We start from the raw sequence: 23,150 nt of genomic DNA on the forward strand, positions 1-23,150 counted from the left end.
CACTTCTCAGAATTTATGCTACGATACACTCATACAGGTGCAAAATGATATATATGCACAGTTACTTTTGCAACCTTGAATAGAAAGATTGAAATAACCTAAATGTTTATCTCCAAGGGACATGACTAAGTAGCTGTGTGATGGAATAGTAAGCAGCTATTAAAAAATGAGGAAACCTTTTATGAAATGATATTAAGTGATCTCTGAGGTATATTGTTTTATTTATTTATTTACAAAAAACTCTGGCCAAACCCTAAGGCATGTGGTATCTTAGTTCCCCAACCAGGGATCAAACCCAGTCTCCCTGCACTGGAAGGCAGAGTCTTAACCACTGGACTTCCAGGGAAGTCCTCTGTTTTATTAATAAAGGTTCAGAATTGTGTGTGTAATATGCTGCGTGCATGTGTGCTAAGTCATTTCAGTGGTTTCCAACTCTTTGCAACCCTATGGACTATAGCCCACCAGCCCCTTCTGTCCACGGGATTCTCCAGGCAAGAATACTGGAGTGGGTTACCATGCCCTCCTCCGCGGATCTTCCTGACCCAGGGATCGAACCTGTGTCTCCAGCACCTGCTGCATTGGCAGGCAGGTTCTTTATCACTAACTCCACCTGGGAAGCCTGTGTAATATGCTACCATTTATATATTTTAAAAAGGAAATATATATAAACATTTATCTGTCTGCATAACAAACTATCTCTCAAAGAAAATAAAGAAACTAGTAATCTACATTGTCTCTTAGGTGATGAACAGGAGGTGGGAGGGAGAATTTTCTCTCCATATCCTTTTGTACCTTTGTAATATGTACCATGTTAATGTACTACTATGCAAAAATTAAATCAGTTTTTAAGGTAGTTTTATTAAATCTATATAACTTAATACGATACAGTCATTGAGAATGATGTTTCAGAAGAATGTCTCATGACTTGGAAAATTGGCACATATTAGATGAGAAAGGGCAGAAAATTGAATTATGAACTACTTATACTTACTTCTTATTCTTCCTTATGATTATATGCCTACCTATATTTTCTAAATTGCAATAAAATCAGTCAGCATTTATTAAAAAGAAAAAGACTCCTTGTCCAGATGACTTGCAAGTCAGAATCTCCAGCCTACACCTTCTCCAAATGCCAGTCCCATACTTATACGGGGTTTGGACAGCCATGAAATCCAGGTGGCTCAAGCTCAGCTTCCTCCACTGGCAACCCCTAAGTCTTCATCTTCTTTAGCTGTCAGTCAGTTAATAACAATTACTAGACAACTGAAATCAGTCATCTTGACCCCTTCCTCTCTTGGTCCTCACCCAGCCCCCCACCTTCTAGCTACAAACTGGCCACCAAGTCCTTTGATGCTACTCCTATGATCTCATCTCTGATGGGTTCCTCCTTCCAAATTTCTGCTGCTCCTCCCTGAGGTGGGACCTCACCAGCTCTCATCAAGATCTAGTCTTTCCCTGGCTCTACTGAGGCATATTTACTGAGGTACTTCTGCTCCCCTGAGGTACCCAGTAAGGTAAAGACCATCCTTTCCATGTGACACTCAAAGACCATCACGGTCTCCCCCAACTTAACCTCAGAGACTCAGCCCTGACACTCTTCTATCACTGCTCTTGCTCTCCGGTTGTCACCCTGAGCAGCCCACATAATTTTACACCTCTGTTCCTTCTGCCCAGGATACCAGCAATCTCCTCTGTTAAAAAAAACTCCTTATCCTCCTTTCAGACACAGCTGAAGTGTGCCCTTCTCAGTGGATGCTTGCCTGGTCTTCTTTCCATCTCGTACAGCAGAATTCATCACTGTGCTCCCATCCAGTCCATAGCCTAGGCAACCCTACTCCCTGTATAGTGTCAGAATTCACTGTACATGCTAGCACACCCTCCAACATGTAAGCTCCCCTATAGCAGGACATTATTCATCTTTGTAGCCTCATACCTTGGCACCAGATATGGAGCATAAACAAAGCACGATAAACTGCCTTTGAGTAGAAAGTACAGTGAAATTGATAGGAAAATTATCCCAAATAAAATTTTACTTTATATACAACTTCTTGGCCACAAATCTAATGCTGCAGTAAAATCCGGTTGCTTTAGTATTTAAGCCCTGGACTGTTTGACACAGGATATTTTACAATATTTGCCTAGCAGTCTTCACACGCAGACACTTCACAATGAAGGAAACAAGTTGATACTAATTCACTTCAGCGGTTAATTTACATTGTACTGGCCTGCACATCCGTATATTTATTTAATGCCCAGAGCATTAGTCTTTCATTCACAAAGCTCAAAAGAAGATGAACAGACTGCACTAAAACTTTTCAAATATTTTCCAGTCAGGCTAAACAAAACAAAGAACATTTCACCAGAAAGGCATGCTTTTGTTTAAATGATTACTAAGTTAAAATTAGGGGTAAAACCAAGGACATTGTGCAGTGACATGTTTAGATTCAGCGTCCCTAAAGGAAAAAAAATCAAAAAGATATCCTTACTCTTAGTTTATAATAAAATATAAACCAGTCTTCCATGGAAGGCAGACATTTCCTTTCATGGGGTTGGTCTCCAGGCCTATGGGAGTGCATCAAATTAACCAGACAACACTCACTGTCACATAAATTTTCCTCAGTGTTGTAGTAGACAAAGGAATTTCTCAGTGTGGATGTGTTTGTTTTACCTCACTTCTGGGTCCCTAAGTCAAGCAAGCATCTGTCAACAGCTTTTTGGTGGCAGTGAAAAAGGTCCCCCAATTCCCACTCTCAGCTTTCACTTTCAGGGAATTAGTGAGTCTGTCTTTGTTCCCGACTTTGATAAGTACCTGATCAGGTCTCCCATCTGTCAAAAGGTAGATTACTTGTGTTTCTTCATCAGCAAAAGCAATTTGCAGGGCACTCAGGGTGTTTGTGGAACTTCCAATCTACAGAAAAGAGAGAGAGAGAGACATACCAAGTGTATACTTCAATCTCAAAAAAAGATCTCACAAACAAGTGTTATTCCCTGCCTCCAAAAAGAAAAGAAGGTATTTGTGAAATAAAAGATAAATTTAAATTATATTGAGATAATAACTTCAGCCCAGGAATTCAAGAAGTCGAATCCTTGGATGTATCATAAAAGTGTCTATGCAGATAGTCCCAGGAGAGCTAGAAGCTGGGACAATGGATTTCCTGTCCTATTGACAGAGCTCTTAATTCAATTTTATCTTTGTGTGTTTCTGTGGGAGGCACTAACTCAGTTACTGTTCATTCAGCTGTCAGCACGGCTTAAACACGCAGCCTGAATACACTGGGTGGGGACCATGTTTGTTTTCAACCAGGATTGATTCATGACACCCAATATTCAGCAAACACAAGTGTGGTGTCAAGAGCAATCTGGAGGCACAGGAAGCTGTAAAACTGTAAAATTCCTGCAGCTCTGTCCAGGGATGGAGAGAACTGTCACTCCACAATAAGGAAGAGCCAGACAAACAGCAAGTATGTGACTTTTGTTACATTCATGAGAGAGCTCAGATCACAGGGCAACCAACTGGCCCAAAATCTGGGTAGAGGTGGGCATCTGGAGAGTCAGGGGGGATGCAAGCCCTGGCTCCTGGGACAGGATGCAGCCAGACACTGAAGGAGAGCTGGGTTGGGGTGGCTGGTGAACCAGCAGAAGCTGCGGGTATATATTGGCAAGAGACCACAATATGGGGGCATCAGTGCTCTTTTCTTCTTTTTAAAGTTTTATTTACTCATTATTATTCAATTTTACTTATTTATTCACACCGGCTGTGCTGAGTCTTTGTTGCTGCATGCCGGCTTTCTCTAGCTGCAGTGCATCCTCACTGTGGTGGCTTCTCTTGGAAGCACAGGCTCGAGGGTGAATGGGCTTTGGCAGTCATCGTGCGTGGGCTTACTTGCCCCATGGCATGTGGGATCTTCCTGGACCAGGGATCTAACTGGTATCTCTTGCATTGCAAGACAGATTCTTAACCAGTGGAATGCCAGGGAAGCCTGGCATCAGTGCTCTCTTGAAGACTGTTTCACCACAAACCCCACAGGGTATTCACAGGATAGACTGAGAGACCCTAGAGGAAATCTCCTTCACAGGGCAGAACTGAGGGAGAGATTCAGTGACTCAGGCACATCCATAGAGACCCTGCTCTTTCTCCCTGCAGAACAAAGGGAGTGTGTGTGTGTGTGTGTGAGGTAAAGGGCGGTAACGAACATACTAATCCTCAGGGTGCTGGTCAAAACCCAAGAAGGCTGGGGAATGGAAGAGGAAACAACAAAGTCCCTACACCTGCAGAAGGAGCAGGGCTACGTTCTGGGCTCAGAGGTACTGACAAAGCCACACCCCTGAGACTCCTGGACACCAGGCCCGACTAACACTGAGGCTTATTCAGAAAACACCCATCCCTGTTACTCCCCTAGAAACATCAACTAACAAGCAACCTGCAAGAGAAAAGTTTTCTCTGAAGCCCAGTGTAAAGGGAAAAATCAAAAGCTGAGTGTGGAGCAGACAAACTTCTGGTACATCATCTCTCACCCTAACACAAAACATCACTACAATAATGTGAGGGCTATGGTGCAAACAGACCAACCCCAAACCCAGTCCAACTCTTAATTAGATTAATTTAACCCACACCACAAAAGAAAGGCATGCTCTTTTCCAGGCATAAAAACTATTTATCTCAGTCTCTATATACTGTATATGATGTCTAGCTCTTAACAAAAAATTTGTTGGTTGGTCCAAGTGCAGTGGTGTTTACAATTAATTGATCACAGCCAGTTACAGATTTCTTTGTTCCTTCTCCACTCCCACTGCTTCACTTGACTAGCCTTAAAAAAAAATAAATAAATAAACAAAAAAAAAATTTTGTTGTTCATTGTTCAGTTGCTAAGTCATGTCTAATACTGTGAACCCATATACTGAAACACTCTAGGCTTCCCTGTCCTTCACTATCTCCTGGAGTTTCCTCAAATGCTATCCACTGAGGCAATGATGCCATTCAACCATCTATGTCACCCCCTTCTCCTGCCTTCAATCTTTCCCAGCATCAGGGTGTTTGCCAATGAGTTGGCTCTTCATATCACATGGCCAATGTATTGGAGCTTCAGCTTTAGCAAAAAATAAGCATATCAAATAGAATATACAACATACTATCAAGAGACAAAAGTACTCATCAGAAACAAACTCAGATGACACAGATGCGAAAACCATCTGACAGAAAATTTAAAATAACTGTGATTCATACATTAAGTCACCTCTAATGGCAAAGGTGAACAACATTCAAGACCAGGTAGGTAATTTCAGCAGAGATGGAAATCTTAAGAAATAGCAGAATGGAAATGCTAATAATGAAAAACACAGTAAGGGGACTTCCCTGGTGATCTAGTGGTTAAGAATCCACCTTGCAATGCAGGGAACACAAGTTTGATTCCTGGTTGGGGAACAAGATCCCAAATGGCAGGGAGCAACTGAGCCCCCAAGGCACAACTACTAAGCCAGCATGCTCCCCAGCCCAGGCATCACAGCTAGAGTCTGTGTACTGCAATCAAAGATCTTGATGCAATGAAGACTGCATTCATGCATGCACTCATGATGCAATGAAGATCCTGTGTGCTGCAATAAGACCTGACACAGCACAACAAACAAAAATAAATAAATTTAAAAATAAACAAAAAATGCAATAGGAATATGAAGAAATCTTTCAAAGAGTTCAAAGTGCAGGTGTCTCTATATATCAACAGGGATTGGTCCAGGAACCTTTCTCCCACAGATACCAAAATCTGCAGATGCTCAAGTCTGTTAAATAAAATGACATAGTGTTTGCATACAACTAATACACATCCTCCCATCTACTTTAAATCTTCTCTAGATTACATATAATATCTAATACAGTTTAAATGTTATATAAATGGTTGCCAGTATGCAGCAAATTCAAGCTTTGCTTTTTTAAAACACTTTCCAACATAAATCACAGCAGGATCCTCTGTGACCCACCTCCCAGAATATTGGAAATAAAAGCAAAAATAAACAAATCGGACCTAATTAAAATTAAAAGCTTCTACACAACAAAGGAAACTATAAGCAAGACGAAAAGACAGCCTTCAGAATGGGAGAAAATAATAGCAAATGAAGCAACTGACAAAGAATTAATCTCAAAAATATACAAGCAACTCCTGGAGCTCAATTCCAGAAAAATAAACGACCCAATAAAAAAATGGGCCAAAGAACTAAACAGACATTTCTCCAAAGAAGACATACAGATAGCTAACAAACACATGAAAAGATGCTCAACATCACTCATTATCAGAGAAATGCAAATCAAGACCACAGTGAGGTACCATTTCATGCCAGTCAGAATGGCTGCGATCCAAAAGTCTACAAGCAATAAATGCTGGAAAGGGTGTGGAGAAAAGGGAACCCTCTTACACTGTTGGTGGGAATGCAAACTAGTACAACCACTATGGAGAACAGTATGGAGATTCCTTAAAAAACGGGAAAAAGAACTGCCATATGACCCAGCAATCCACTGTTGGGCATACACACCGAGGAAACCAGAATTGAAAGAGACATGTATACCCCAATGTTCATTGCAGCACTGTATATAATAGCCAGGACATGAACCTAGATGTCCAACAGCAGATGAATGGATAAGAAAGCTGTGGTAGATATACACAAAGGAGTATTACTCAGCCATTAAAAAGAATACATTTGAATCAGTTCTAATGAGGTGGATGAAACTGGAGCCTATTAGTAGGCCAGAAAGAAAAACACCAATACAGTATACTAACACATATATATGGAATTTAGAAAGATGGTAAGGATAACCCTGGTATGGGAGACAGCAAAAGAGACACAGATGTATAGAACAGTCTTTTGGACCCTGTGGGAGAGGGCAAGGGTGGGATGATTTGGGAGAATGGCATTGAAACATGTATATCATATGTGAAACGAATTGCCAGTCCAGGTTCGATGCATGATACAGGGTGCTTGGGGCTGGTGCACTGGGATGACCCAGAGGGATGGGATGGGGAGGGAGGGAGGAGGGGGTTCAGGATGGGGAACACATGTACACCCATGGCAGATTCATGTCAATGTATGGCAAAACCAACACAATATTGTAAAGTAATTAGCCTCCAATTAAAATAAATAAATTTATATTTTTTTAAAAAAGAAACTTTCTGGAATTAAAAAGAAATCCATCTGGGGTTGGTTGAATCCATGAATGAGGAACCTGTAGATACAGAGGAATGACTGTAAGTTCAAAATATCCAAGGAAAGAATTAGAGAACATGCATATAGAGCAATGGAAACTATCTAAACTTAAATGCAAAGAGGAAAAAGAACAAAACAGAAAAGAGCATCAGAGCGCTGTGGAGCAAATGCTCTGGTATATGCTTAATTGGAAACAAAGCAGAAAAGGGAAAAAGAGGGTAGAAGAAATATTTGAAAAAATAATGGTTGAGCATTTCCCAAAAACCATGACAGATGGACCCAAGAAGGTCAGATAACATCAGGTAGGATAAATAAATGACCTAACACTCTGCCAGTGTAGTAGCTAAGAAAGCCAGGTAGTGAGCTGGGACTTTCATGCCCACCAACTGTAACATGTCCTCCCTGCGCAATGATGTCCATTACCACTTAGCAGTGAAAAGGTGTTCCTCCCCATCAGGTTTCAACAGAGTTCCAATGGGGAACCTGAATTTCAACCTGCACCCAGAAGTATGAGGCAGGGCCCACCTACTATACCCCGATAGAACAGTGTCAGACAACACCAATAAACTAAATAGGAGGTTAGAATAATATCCAGAGTCTCATAAACATAAGACAAAAATGTCTAGGATTCAGTTAATACTCCTTCATACCAAGAACCAGGAAGCTCTCAATCTGAAATGAAAAAGATGATAGCAACAGCAAGAAGACAGAGATGTTAGAATTATTTGATAAAGATTTTAGAGCAGCTGTGAAAAAAATGCTTCAACTAGAAATGACCAATGATCTTAAAACAAATGAAAACTAAAAACCATCAGCAAAGAAATAGAAAGTCTCATGAAAAAAATAAAAGACATGAAGGAGAACCAAATGGAACATTTAGAACTTAAAAATACAATAACTGAAATTTTATAAATTCTCTGACCTATGCCAGCTGACCACAGCTCAGTGATATCAGCACACAGCACATTCAGAATACCTGGGTAGTGTCCTGAACTGACTTGGTTGATTTCTGGACCATATCAGTCCAAAGACTAATAGAGGAATCTGGTGTTCTTGGAAATGAATTTTACACATTCAGCAAGCAAGCAAAGGTACTTCAGTGAAGGTTTTTGAAGAGAACAGAATCACAGTGTAAAAAATGATCTGATGTATTTTTAGCCATTTAGATGAGACTGATTCTATTCATTAGCGATTTTTATATAGAGGAAACTGCTAACGTTTTCATAAATGGGCTGAGACTTGAGCTGAGGGCAGTGTTGTCAATAGAAGCTTATCTAAATGTTAGATATCGACTAAAGCTGACTGTGGCTCAGATCATGAACTCCTTATTACCAAATTCAGACTTAAATAGAAGAAAGTAGGGAAAACTGCTAGACCATTCAAGTATGACCTAAATCAAATCCCTTATGATTATACAGTGCAAGTGAGAAATAGATGTAAGGGCCTAGATCTGATAGATAGAGTGCCTGATGAACTATGGAATGAGGTTCGTGACATTGTACAGGAGACAGGCATCAAGACCATCCCCATGGAAAAGAAATGCAAAAAAGCAAAATGGCTGTCTGGGGAGGCCTTACAAATAGCTGTGAAAAGAAGAGAGGCAAAAAGCAAAGGAGAAAAGGAAAGATATAAGCATCTGAATGCAGAGTTCCAAAGAATAGCAAGGAGAGATAAGAAAGCCTTCTTCAGTGATCAATGCAAAGAAATAGAGGAAAACAACAGAATGGGAAAGACTAGAGATCTCTTCAAGAAAATTAGAGATACCAAGGGAACATTTCATGCAAAGATGGGCTCTATAAAGGACAGAAATGGTATGGACCTAACAGAAGCAGAAGATATTAAGAAGAGGTGGCAAGAATACACAGAAGAACTGTACAAAAAAGATCTTCACCACCCAGATAATCATGATGGTGTGATCACTCATCTAGAGCCAGACATCTTGGAAAATGAAGTCAAGTGGGCCTTAGAAAGCATCACTACGAACAAAGCTAGTGGAGGTGATGGAATTCCAGTTGAGCTCTTGCAAATCCTGAAAGATGATGCTTTGAAAGTGCTGCACTCAATATGCCAGCAAATTTGGAAAACTCAGCAGTGGCCACAGGACTGGAAAAGGTCAGTTTTCATTCCAATTCCAAAGAAAGGCAATGCTAAAGAATGCTCAAACTACCGCACAATTGTACTCATCTCACATGCTAGTAATGTAATGCTCAAAATTCTTCAAGCCAGGCTTCAGCAATACGTGAACCGTGAACTCCCTGATGTTCAAACTGGTTTTAGAAAAGGCAGAGGAACCAGAGATCAAATTGCAAACATCTGCTGGATCATGGAAAGAGCAAGAGAGTTCCAGAAAAACATCTATTTCTGCTTTATTGACTATGCCAAAGCCTTTGACTGTGTGGATCACAATAAACTGTGGAAAATTCTTCAAGAGATGGGAATACCAGACCACCTGACTTGCCTCTTGAGAAATCTGTATGCAGGTTAGGAAGCAACAGTTAGAACTGGACATGGAACAACAGACTGGTTCCAAGTAGGAAAAGGAGTACGTCAAGGCTGTATATTGTCGCCCTGCTTATTTAACTTATATGCAGAGTACATCATGAGAAACGCTGGACTGGAAGAAACACAAGCTGGAATCAAGATTGCTGGGAGAAATATCAATAACCTCAGATATGCAGATGACACCACCCTTATGGCAGAAAGTGAAGAGGAGCTAAAAAGCCTCTTGATGAAAGTGAAAGAGGAGAGTGAAAAAGTTGGCTTAAAGCTCAACATTCAGAAAACGAAGATCATGGCATCCAGTCCCATCACTTCATGGCAAATAGATGGGGAAACAGTGGAAACCGTGTCAGACTTTATTTGAGGGGGGCTCCAAAATCACTGCAGATGGTGACTGCAGCCATGAAATTAAAAGATGCTTACTCCTTGGAAGAAAAGCTATGACCAACCTAGATAGTATATTCAAAAGCAGAGACATTACTTTGCCGACTAAGGTCCGTCTAATCAAGGCTATGGTTTTTCCTGTGGTCATGTATGGATGTGAGAGTTGGACTGTGAAGAAGGCTGAGCACCAAAGAATTGATGCTTTTGAACTGTGGTGTTGGAGAAGACTCTTGAGAGTCCCATGGACTGCAAGGTGATCCAACCAGTCCATTCTGAAGATCAGCCCTGGGATTTCTTTGGAGGGAATGATGCTAAAGCTGAAACTCCAGTACTTTGGTCACCTCATGCAAAGAGTTGACTCACTGGAAAAGACTCTGATGCTGGGAGGGATTGGGGGCAGGAGGAGAAGGGGACGACAGAGGATGAGATGGCTGGATGGCATCACTGACTCGATGGAAGTGAATCTGAGTGAACTCTGGAGGTTGGTGATGGACAGGGAGGCCTGGCGTGCTGCGATTCATGGGGTCGCAAAGAGTCGGACACGACTGAGCGACTGAACTGAACTGAACTGAACACGACCTTTGTAAGTAAAACAAATGTCTATGTGAAGCCATGGCCATCCTTGGAGATCAAAGCAGTTTCTTAAGCATTTCTATCCTGATCTCTGTTCTTCTCCCAGACCCAGCCTCCTTCTTACCTTAATGTCTCTAATCCAGGCCTGGGCCCCTTTCAGATTATCCTCATTGATTTCAACAAGTTTTTCCTGCCAAGCACTGGCTTGAGCATCAAACTGCACAAAATTGAATTTCTTTTTATGTTTCAACTGTTCCTGTAAGGGATAATTATTATTTAGCAATAAAAATCATTTAAGTGTGAGAAGGGATTAGGACAGGTCATTGTTTGATACATTTTAATCACTATGATTTCCTTTTTCAGTTGTAGAAGCTAAAAATTACATTCAATAGAAAAAAATCTTATCTAGTACAAGAGGCATTTAAATAAAATTTACATATAGTTTGGACATTAAACTTTTACAAGTGTCTATATGTATGAACATATATCAGATATATGTTTAAGCTTATATATATATAAAATATTACATTATTTTTCTTTAATACTGATATTAATGGTATACTGAATATGCACACTAAATGCAACATGCTTAAAGAAAAAAAGAAATCCAAAATCGTGTCATCACTTTTTGGCAAGGCTATTATTACAGTTGCAGATTTGTTCACTTGCCTTCCATCAGCCCATATTTCTCCAGTAGAAGTTCACCAAATTAAAAATTGTGTTTTGTATTTGTCAAACACTCCCTGTAACTGTTTTCTATGGTGCATACTCACTTGAATACCACCAGCTCATGACAGTACTCTGACACCCATTTATAGGTGTGGAAACTAGGAGGCAGGGAGTGTTAGTAATCTGCTTCAGGTTGCACAACTCAGAGATGGCACAGGTGGAATAAGGACCAGACGCTCCTGACCAACAGCCTGCCCTCCCCCCACACATCAGTTCTGGAGCCAGTACATGTAGCATCCCTAACACTCATTGGAAATTTAAAATAAACATGCCCAGCTGAAGAGTATCTGGAAAATAATGAAGGCATGGGCATGCCACAGATTTCAGGATAGAGCAGACCTGGGACGATGGACATAGAAATTCACTTAGCAGCCTGTACGTTACAGGAAGGACCCACTGACCCAAGGATCTACTTGGGAAGAACGGATGACTCTCACTGGCAAAAAGGATCCTTTTTCTGAAGTGGCTTTCCTGTGGATTTCTAAGTACAAAGCTGGCCTGAGCATCTCTCATAACCACTGCAGGTCATGACTGGTGGAGATGTACTCATGATGCACAGGTGTCCAGGTGCCTGATCCCTACAGTACCATCTCACCTGTATGAGCTGGATGACCTTGTTCTTCACCAGGTCGTTTCCCTGTCATTGAGTGAGATGTGTCGATGAGGATGTAGACACAATCACTAGGTACTTTTCCAAAGAGGCCTCGACTCCCATCCTGTAACCATTTAATCCTGGGCAGGAAATAGTTGAAAGTGAATGGTTAGAGCCTTCTGTGATCCTGGGCAGGAAATAGTTGAAAGTGAATGGTTAGAGCCTTCTGTGATCAGAAGAAAAACAGATCAACAGAAACAGACCTCAAAATGACACAGATGATAGAATTCTCTAAAAAGGATGCCACACAGCTATTATAAACATAACTCATCTGTTCAAGAAGATAAAGTAGGAATAGAATGAGGAGAGGAATGGAAGACATAAAAAAAATCCTCTGAGGAAAAATATACTGTATGCTATTAATAGTAAAGTAGATACTAGCAGAAGAAAAGATTAAGGAACTTTAAGAAAGACATAGCAATAGTAAACAGTTAAAAATAAAATACAGGGAGAAAAAAGGTTTAAAAATTATAACAGAGGATAAGCCACCCATGGAACAATGTCAAGGGGTCTAATATATGTGTAATTAGAAACTAAAGAGGAGGGAAAGGGGATAGAAAAATATTTGGAGAAATACGACCAAACGTTTCCAATTTTGATGAAAATACACCTACAGATCCAAGAAGCTCAAAGAACCCAAATAGACAGAAAAAAAAAAAAGAGATACCAAGACACATCATAATATAAATAGGCTGAAATCTAGTAAAAAAATCTTTAAGGGAGCCAGAGACAACATAAGAAAAACAGGTGATTCCTCATCATAAATTATGCAAGTCAAAAGAGAATGGAGAAAAAATTTTAAGGTACTGAGAGATAAAACTGTAAAACTAGAATTCTATACTTAGTAAAAATATCTTCCAAAAATAAAAGTAAATTCAGAAGTTTCTCAGACTAAAATAGCTGAGTAATTCATCACCAACAGACGTGTGCTGGATCTATACAAAAAGAGTAAAGAGCAACATGAATGTCAAATACGTGAATAAGTATAAAATACATTTATTCTCATTTTGAGTCTATTTACAAGATAATAGATTATAATGTATTTTGGACTTATAGCATAAGTAGAAGTTAAGTGTAGAACAACAACAGAAAATACCGAAAGGGAATGGAAGTTGGAAGACTTTCATGATGTGCATGAAGCAATTCATATTGTTTTAAGGTAGACTGTGATAAGCTGGGGCTTCCTGGTGGCTCAGGGGTAAAGAATCTGCCTGCAATGCAGGAGCTGCAGGAGACATGGGTTCCATCCCTGGGTCGGGAAGATCCCCTGGAGGAAGGTATGGCAACCCACTCCAGTATTCTAGCCTGGAGAATCCATGGACAGAGGAGCATGGTAGGCTATAGTCCACAGGATCACAAAGAGTCGGACATGACTGAAGCAACTTAGCATGCATGCACATGTGATAAGTTAAGGACTTATATTGTAAATGCTAAAGTAGTCACATCACAACAAAACAAAACAAAGAGGTAGTTAATAAGTCAATAGCGGAGATAAAATGGAATTATAAAAAAATCTTCCAACAAAAGAAAGCAGAAAAAGTTAAAAAGGGAACAAAGAACATGTGTGAGAAATAGAAAACAAATAGCAAGATTTTAAGTTTAAATCCAACCGAATCAATGATCACATTAAATGCAAATGATCTTAACACTCTAATGAAAAGTCAGAGATGGTCAAATTGGATTAAAAATAATACCTCTATATATTCTACCAATGAAAGGCCTAGTTCAATATACAATACATATAGGTAAATGAAAAAGGGTGGAAAAAAGATAAATCCTACAGAAAATAACCAAAAGAAAGCCAGAGTAGCTATACTGATTTTAGACAAAGCAAATTTCACAACAAAGAATTTACCAAAGATAAAAAGGGACATTTCATAATAATAAGGGAGCTGATTCATCAGGAGGACATATGACCACAAGTGTTCATGTACTGGCTAATTGAGCTTCAAAATACATGAAGAAAAAACTGATAGAACAGAAAGAATTGGACAAACACAAAACTATACTTGGAGATTCCAGCACTCTTCTCTCAATAATTCATAGAACAATTAAGCAGAAAATCAGTAAGAATATGGAAGATTTGAATAATACTATCAACAAACTTGAGCTGAGATAAAGTACACTCCACCCAAAGAAAGTTTTTTCTTCATATTCTGGGCCACAAACAGATCTCAATATAAGAATTGAAATAAAACAGTATTTCTCCAGCCACAGTGAAATTAAAAGCTATCAGAAAAATCCACAAATACTTGCGACATGAACAACACATTCCTAAATAACCCTTCGGTCGAAGAAGAAATCAAAGGGGAATTAGAAAATGTTTTGAGATGAATGAAATGAAATACAACATATTGAAATCTGTGACAGATAGCTAAAGCAGTACTCAGGAAAATTTATAAAATTAAATGCTTATATTAGAAGAAAGGTCAAAAGCAGTGATCTAAGCATCTATCTCTAAAAACTTAAACCCAAAGTAAAGAGAGAGGAGGAAATAATAAAGATTAAGAGTAGATATCAATGGCATAGAAAGGAGGAACCCTACAGAGGGGAAAAAAAAAATGAGACCAAAAACCAGTTCTTTGAAAAGACTGAGAGGATGGATAATCTCTAGCCAGACTTACTAGAAAACAAAAATGACATAAATGACCAGTGTCAGCTTTATGTGTATTTAAAGAAACTGAAGGCCCAGTTTAAAAAATCCTTCCCGTGGTGACTTCCCTGATGTTCCCATGGCTAAGACTCTGCACTCCCAATGCAGGAGACCCAGGTTTGACCCCTGGTCAGAGAACTAGATCCCGTATGCTGCAAATAGAGAGTGTGCATGCCACAGCTAAAGATCCTGCATCCTACAATTAAAAGTTCCTGTATGCTGAAATAAACATTGAAGATCCTGCATGCCACAATTAAGACTACAACTAAATAGATAATAGTAAAACATTAAAAAATAATAAAAACTCAAAAATCTTCTCAGAAATAAAAACTCCAGGCCCAGACGGCTTCAATGGTGAATTCTATGAACATTTAATGGAGAGATGATACAAATTCTCTATGAAGTCTTCCAAAAAATAAAGGGGGAGAGAAAACTTCCCAACCATTGATACTTGGTGGGAGGAGGACAAAGAGACTCCAGAGCTGCCAGCTGGGGTATCATCAAAGCAGCATCCTTTTCCCCAGATCTGAAATCCAAACTACTCTCCTCATGAAGTCAACTCCAAATCTTAAGCACAGCAGACTCCAGACACAAGGATTAATTTTTCTGTGTAATCATCACTAGCTGAGTTTTGAGAAATTGAGGCTATGCAGAGCATACATGGGGTAGACAGCTGTTTGCAGCTTGTGACTTAATTTTTTTTAATTTTATTTTTTAGCTTGTGACTTTATAACGGAAAACATGGAAAGAGTGAAGAAGCTCAGACAACAAGCTATTGCAGGCTGGGGACTAGACTAAACTTATTAGATTTAGTGTCTAGTCTAATCCAAAAAACACATTTGTAAATGGTATTATTATTCCCACTTTATAAATGAGAAAGCTGATACACACAGACACTGACTAACTTGCCCAGGGTCGTGGCAGATGGCAGACTGGGATTAGAATCCAGCTCCATCTGACCTTAGGGACTATGTACCTAAGTGCTAAGTACCGATGTACTAAGAAGACATGGTCTTCTTAGTCTAGAACTGTCCGCTGGCATTGGGGAGGTGAAAGCATAAAGGTGGGTCACCCCATGGAGCTGATGTTGAGGTCACAGCACTAGTACACGAGACTATGAGCATTACCAGATTTTAAGAACTAGCAGGGCTGAAGGGGGGGGGGGGTCACATGAAATTATTTTTAGCTGATTCCTAAAATGTATATATATATTATTTCATTGTATTCAAATGTTTCACAGCAGTGCTTTGAAATATAATATTCAAGAGTACAGAGGAGGGGTGTTATACAGTCTTGTATTCACCTGAGGTCCACAAAAAAATGCAAGACAAAGCAGAAGCATTCCTTTGCTTCCTACAGTGATGCATAAGCAACATGATAACTACATTTTTGCTGCTTTTCAGCATCTACACTGGCACCAAGGCAGCTCAGAGTCTGCATCCTAACATCCCCTTTGGTTATGAACAACCAGGCAAAAGCAAATTGTCAGATGGCAGCCCTGACTTAAGAATGTTTACTGGCCATTTCTCTTGCTTGAGCTTTAATTTACCAAGCACTCAAGCAAATTTGAATTTCAAAGGAGGCTGGACCACTGGTACCCTCGTGCAAGTACACCAACCTCCTCTGGATCTGGGCCAGGACTGCGTGAACTCTTTCACTGAACCACGTGTACTTCTCCTTGGTGATGCAGACGTGGACCAAGCTCCCATCCTTCCAGGGAGCGTGGACGAATCTGCCACAGTATTTCGCATGGACTGTCTTCCTGTTGGTCTCCTGAGGAAAGACAGGACAGAAGCTGCTCAGAAACAACTAATGGAAAGCCCTCAGAAGGCACCTCCGCCTCTGCCTTATTTAGACAGCTGCTAGCCCTCACTCCCACTGCAAGATCATTCAACAGTTGGTTAAAGCAAACATGTACCACAGCCTGCTTCATACAGAGCCCTGTGCTGGATGTCATGAATGACAGTCAGAAAGACATGGGAAATCTCATCTGTGCCCCAACGAATCTAATGTTTCCAGCAAGGAGACACCAAACACCCACAGTGATTCATACCCACATAGAAAGTAGCAAGGTAGAGTACCAGGCACCCAGTACCTGGTCCTGGGTTGAGACAGTAATGACTGGACAAGTTCTGGCAAAGAAGAAAGAGTTCACAGTGGACTGGAGGGTCAAGGAGATCCACAGGAGGTGGACCTGAGACACTCCAAGTGTCTTTCGATTGTTACTCCCAGCTCCAAAGGAAGAAAAGCACCCAAGAACCCCATTCCACATCTAGCACCCACTCCTGGACATACAGAAAGGGTCTAAGCACAAAAGCTTCCCACAGAGAGCTTTCAGAAGGTCTGTTTCTGTCACTCATCCAACCAGCTTATAAATGCATTAAGCACCACTCCACCAGGCCCTCTTCTAGGCACCAGGACAATCCATGAATGAAGACCAAAATTCCTACCTCTATGGAGCTCCCAAGACCAGGAAAAGAGCCAGATGATAAAGGAATAATCATCTAGCAGATTATAGGATGACAAATGCTGTAGAGACAAACAAGGCAAGGAAGGAGAGCAGAGAATGCCAAGGGACTGGGGAAGGGTAGGGGCAAGTTGAAACCTAGAAGGGAAAGCCTCAAAGAGAAGGTGAAATATGAGTGACACCTGAGGGAACAAAGCGTGTGCCCATTTGAGAGTCTAGGGGCAATCTGAGGACACAGCCAGGACAAAAGCCCTGAGGTAAGCGTTTGCCAAGCAAGTCTGTGGACTTTGAGGAAGGGCAGTGTAGCTGAAATACAGCGAGTGAGGGAAAGCAAGATGAAGCTGGAGGAGCAGGAGGAGGAGGAGGGCTGTAAAGCCTGCTCACCGATGGAAATGACCCTGGCTTGTCCTCTGAGTGAAAAAACGAAGCATCCAAAGGCCTTAAATTCTTAGTGACAAAAAAAATTTTAATTGAGATAAAATTGACATTTAACATTATAATAATTTTAGTGTACAACATAGTGATTTGATATATGGATCTACTGTGAAATGATCAAGAGGGATTTTAGGAGTCAGGGAGGAGTGGAGGGGGCTCAGAGAAGGGAGGCAGAATCCAGGGGTCCAGGGATGACTGATGGGAGCAGGGTGGAAGCGGTGATGGGATCAGTGCTGATGCTCCTAAGGCAGGCGAGAAGGGGAATCATGTCTCCACTGCATTGCAAAGAAGGGACGAGGAACGCGTCGTCTCTCTCAGTCTGATCATGTGCTCCCTACTCTGAACCCCGTCACAAGGCAGTTCTCAACTGTGCTTCATGCATTTCCAAATGGAAACACACAAGACCAAAAGTTATGTGAAAACAGGTGTCCAGCACCAGAATGTCCAAATGGGGAAAGCCCAGTGTTGAGAGCCCAGCAGATCTGAATTCAAACCCAGCCTCCACCTGCCACGAGATCTCAGGTAAAGTCGTCTAACCTCTCGGAGGCCCTGCGACTTCACTGTCACATCTGTGATATGAGAGCACAAATATTTACCTTGTATATAAAGCAGGTAGGTATTTCATAAATGCTCCTTTCTGACCCACAATGTTTGTGATGAAGAAAACATGGAAGGCAACATCTAGTGGGCATCTCCTAAAGTGCCAGGCACAGTGCTCAGATATGCAATTTTCAAATTTAGACTTTACACCAACCCATGTTACAGATGTGGAGAGAATCAATCAGGTTAAATTTTCTGTTCCACAGCTCATATTTAGTAACTGGTAGAAACAGCTTTTACACCCAGGTCTTCTCATTCAAACCTGGAATGTAGTCAGAACCTGACATGGAACAACTGACTGGTTCAAAATTGGTAAAGGAGTATGACAAGGCTGTATATTGTTATCTTGTTTATTTAACTTCCATGAAGAGTACATCATGCAAATACTAAACTAGATGAACCACAAGTTGGAATCACGATGGCCAGGAGAAATATCAACAATCTCGGATATGCAAATGATGCCACTCTAATGGCAGAAAGTGAGGAGGAACTAAAGACCCTCTTATGAAGGTGAGAGAGGAGAGTGAAGAAGCTGGTTTAAAACTCAACATTCAAAAAACTAAGATCATGGCATCTGGTCCCATCACTTGAAGGCAAATAGATGGGGAAACAGTGGAAATAGTGACAGATCTTATTTTCTTGGACTCCAAAATCACTGCAGATGGTGACTGCAGCCATGAAATTAAAAGACTCCTGGGAGGGGGGTTCAGGATGGGGAACACAAGTACACCCATGGCAGATTCATGTCAATGTATGGCAAAACCAATACAATATTGTAAAGTAATTAGCCTCCAATTAAAATAAATAAATTTATATTAAAAAATAAAAGACTCCTTGGAAGAAAATCTATGACCAACATAGACAGCATATTAAAAAGCAAAGACATCACTTTGCCAACAAAGGTCCACAGAGTCAAAGCCTTGGTTTTCCCAGCAGTCATGTATGGATGTGAGAGCTGGACCATAAGGAAGGCTGACTGCTGAAGAATTGATGCCCTCAAATTGTGGTGCTGGAGAAGACTCTTGAGAGTCCCTTGGACAGCAAGGAGATCAAAGCAGTCAATCCTAAAGGAAAGCACTGGAAGGCCTGAGGCTAAAGTTGAAGTTCCAGTACTTTGGCTACCTGATGTGAAAAGCAGACTCGTTGGAAAAGACGCTGATGCTGGGAAAGACTGAAGACAAAAGAAGAGGTTGGCAGAGGATGAGATGGTTAGATTGCATCATCAACTCAATAGACATAAATCTGAGCAAACTCTGGGAGATAGTGAAGGACAAGGAAGCCTGCCATGCTGCAGTCCACGGGGTTGCAAAGAGCTGGATATGACTTAGCAACTGAACAACAACAGAAGGAGCATTTACACTCAGGTCTTCTCATTCAAACTGGGCGTACTTTCCACCCTACCCCATTGCCTGGTGCATAGTGAAGGCTCAATAAATATTTGTTAGAGGAATAAATGATGAGACTAGACTGAGTTTCTCAACATCAGGGCTGGCTTTGTGCTCAAGCAGCATAAGTAGCCATGAATGCAATGTGACTTCATGGGCGCCCCAAAATATTGAGTTGTTAGACTTTGCCTGAAATTCCCTATTAGAAAAGTACTTTTGTTTTCTCCCCTCACCTGCTCATCATCTTAGAAATGCTTCATAGCAAGGCCTTTTTAGTCATTTATTTCTCAGTGTCTTGATTTCCTGGTTCCCTACCTACAAAGCAGTTTTTATAGTTAAAAGTTTATGGGGTTCTGCCCAGTGGCAGTCTAGGGTAACTCTAAATAATCAGTCTCAGTTTTAGGTATAAATCCAGTTTTAGATATGTAGCCCCAAATACTACTAAAAGCAAAATTGTCCCTTTCCCATCAGTATTGGTGACAAAGGATAGTTATATTGCATTTTACAGCTATACTGTATTTTATAGCTATACTGTAAAAGCTATTCTCAACTTTTACTATATTAGAACTTGCTAGCATCAGAAATTTGAGGCAAAATTCCCCATTTATAAAGCCAAATTCTTCAAACCATCCTTGTAAAATTTCACTTAAATTTGTCAAGAAAGAAAAGGAGAAATTCAGAATTAGAGAATACCTATGTATACCACACTGTAGGGAGCTTGCAGTAAGCTATATTCAAACTGACAGGAATCCACATTTTTCAATATTCAGGGCCTAATTATTTTAAAGATGAAAATGTGATTAAGTATGATTTCCTGAACTAATAATGTTACTGAATAATGTCTACAGAATCAGAAAACTGTGCTGGGGGAGGAAACCCACAAATGAGATTTCCCTGCAATGTAGTAATTACTCTGGATCCCAACATGTAAGTCAGGAAACAAGCCTTGCATCAATTCTGTATTTTTTATAATTCAATTTTAGTATTTTCCTCTTGCAGTTCATTCTAAACACACAGCAGTAAGAAGGCAAAAACACAACATCACGTGGCTAACGTGGCCCAAAAGAAAAATAGTGCTTCTTTGGGAGGAAATGTGGAATCCAGGGGCCTAAGAAGGAGTGTGAAAGGGACTGGAGTTTCGCCTCAGTAGGACTGAGAGACACTGCAGTGATGATCCTGACACTGAATCACAGTCTCAGAGGATACATAAAGGGACATGACATTTCCTTTCCTAGGAGTCTCTGCTAGGCTGCCATGACTGGCACGGCTGCTCTCTACCTTGCATTTTAGCTCTCATTTCAGTGTCTTCCTGGGTTGGGAAGATCCTCTGGAGAAGGGATAGGCCACCCACTCCAGTATTCTTGGGCTTCCTTTGTGGCTCAGCTGGTAAAGAATTCGCCTGCAATGTGGGAGACCTGGGTTTGATCCCTGGGTTGGGAAGATCCCCTGGAGAAGGGAAAGGCTACCCACTCCAGTGTTATGGCCTGGAGAATTCCTTGGACTATACAGTCCATGGGGTTGCAAAGAGTCAGACACGACCTTCATTCATTCAATGTGGACCTGGATTTTAACCACCTTCTAAAAGAGATTTCCATCAGTTTTACAAATTTACAATAATCATTTTATCCTGATGTTTCTGTTTCATACGGAGACCTTTTTAGTCTTTCCATAATTCTGAACATTGGATAGACTTCTTGGTCCTGTTCTATACACTAGTGTTTCTCAAAGTGTGATCCATGGACTGGCAGCTTCAGTATCACCTGGTGATTATTATAAAGGCAGATTCTTGGGCCTGGCCTCAAACCCAGTGACTCATGCATGCTAAGGGTTAGAAGCCACTTATACATATACAATGGAATATTACTCAGCCATTAAAAAGAATGAAATAATACCATTCGCAGCAACATGGATAAACCTAGAAACTGTCATACTGAGTGAAATGAGATAGAAAAAGATAAATATCATATGACATCATTTAATATGTGGAATCTACAAATAAATGATACAAATGAATGTATTTACAAAACAGAAACAGACTCAGGGACTTTGAGAACAGAACTTATGCTTAAGGATGGTGGTGAGGGGAAGAATAGAGAGAAGGGATAGTTAGGGAATTTGGGATCATCATGTACACACTGCTGTATTTGAAATGGATAGCCAACAAGGACTTCCTGTATACCACAGGGAGCTCTGCTCAATACTATATGGCAGTCTGGATGGGAGGGGAGTCTGGAGGAGAATGGATACATGTATATGCAAGGCTGAGTCACTTTGCTCTTCACCTGAAATGATCACAACACTGTTCATCAGTTATATTCCAATATAAAATAAAAAGCTTAAAAAATAAAATAAAGGTTAGGCGCCACTACTGCAGATCATTATCCTTCCACTACCAGCCAGAGTTGGGCACCTGGAAAAGCTACATTCCTTTCAGAACCATTGTCACAATGGAACTGCAGCTTTCAGAAATTTACAGTATAGACCCTTCCCATGCTATAACCCCTTAGCGAAAATAATTTCATATTTATTGAAAATCCACTAAATGCTGGCTGGTAGTCACTTGCCAACATTCGTTGGAGCATGGAGAAAGCAAGAGAATTCCAGTAAAACATGTACTTCTGCTTCATTGACTACACTAAAGCCTTTGACTGTGTGGATCACAACAAACGGTGGAAAAGAGATAGGAATACAATACCACCTTACATACTTCCTGAGAAATCTGTATGAGGATCAAAAAGTAACAGCTGGAACCACACATAGAACAACTGACTGGTTCAAGATATGTCAAGGCTGTATATCGTCACCCTGCTTATTTAACTTACATGCAGAGTACACCATGTGAAATGCTGGGCTGGATGAATCACAAGCTGGAATCAAGACTGCTGGGAGAAATATCAACAACCTCAGACATCAGATGAATCATTCTAATGGCAGAAAGCAAAGAGGAACTAAAAAGCCTCTTGATGAGGGTGAAAGAGAGTGAAAAAGATGGCTTGAAACTCAGAATTCAAAAAAATAAGATCATGGCATCCAGTCGCATCAATCCATGGCAAACAGAAGAGGAAAAATTGGAAGCAGTGACAGATTTTACTTTCTTGCTGTCCAAAATCACTGCAGACAGTGACTGAAGCCAGATGCTGCTCCTTGGAAGGAAAGCTATGACAAACCTAGACAGTGTATTAAAAAGCAGAGATATCACTGACTCAATGGACATGAATTTGAGCAATCTCCAGAAGACAGTGGAGGACAGAGGAGCCTGGCATGCTACAGTCCACGGGGTCTCAAAGAGTCGGACACAACTTAGTGATTGAACAACAATAAGTCACTTGAATAATGTATCTTCAAGATGGTGACAATACAAGAGGACCATAGAAATGCCTGCTTTGGGGAACATTCACCAGCAGTTTCTCTCTTCCATTCAATACGGGGAAACAAAGGGTTTGTTTTTTGACACAATGCCTAGATTTCTACAACTCCTGGTTTACATTTAATTATTATCTAATTCACTTATATCTAGAAGCCATTCTTAGACTTGATCTCCACTCCCACAAGTATCATTCAGAGAAGTATAAGGCAGAGAAC

The 23,150-nt window shown here is 40.6% G+C and overlaps 1 protein-coding gene across 1 annotated transcript in view; it reads right to left on the reverse strand.

Annotated features, from left to right (window-relative positions):
- The window catches only part of VWA3B (von Willebrand factor A domain containing 3B), a 201,729-nt gene that overhangs the window by 117,505 nt on the left and 61,074 nt on the right, over positions 1-23,150 (reverse strand). The window contains 5 exon segments of the mRNA XM_068967369.1: positions 2,810-2,908; positions 10,772-10,903; positions 11,972-12,008; positions 12,010-12,108; positions 16,300-16,454. Of these exon segments, the coding sequence (XP_068823470.1) occupies positions 2,810-2,908; positions 10,772-10,903; positions 11,972-12,008; positions 12,010-12,108; positions 16,300-16,454 (522 nt within the window).

The sequence above is a fragment of the Capricornis sumatraensis genome, chromosome 1 (assembly GCF_032405125.1).
Source record: "Capricornis sumatraensis isolate serow.1 chromosome 1, serow.2, whole genome shotgun sequence".
In the NCBI taxonomy this organism is placed as follows: Eukaryota; Metazoa; Chordata; class Mammalia; order Artiodactyla; family Bovidae; genus Capricornis; species Capricornis sumatraensis.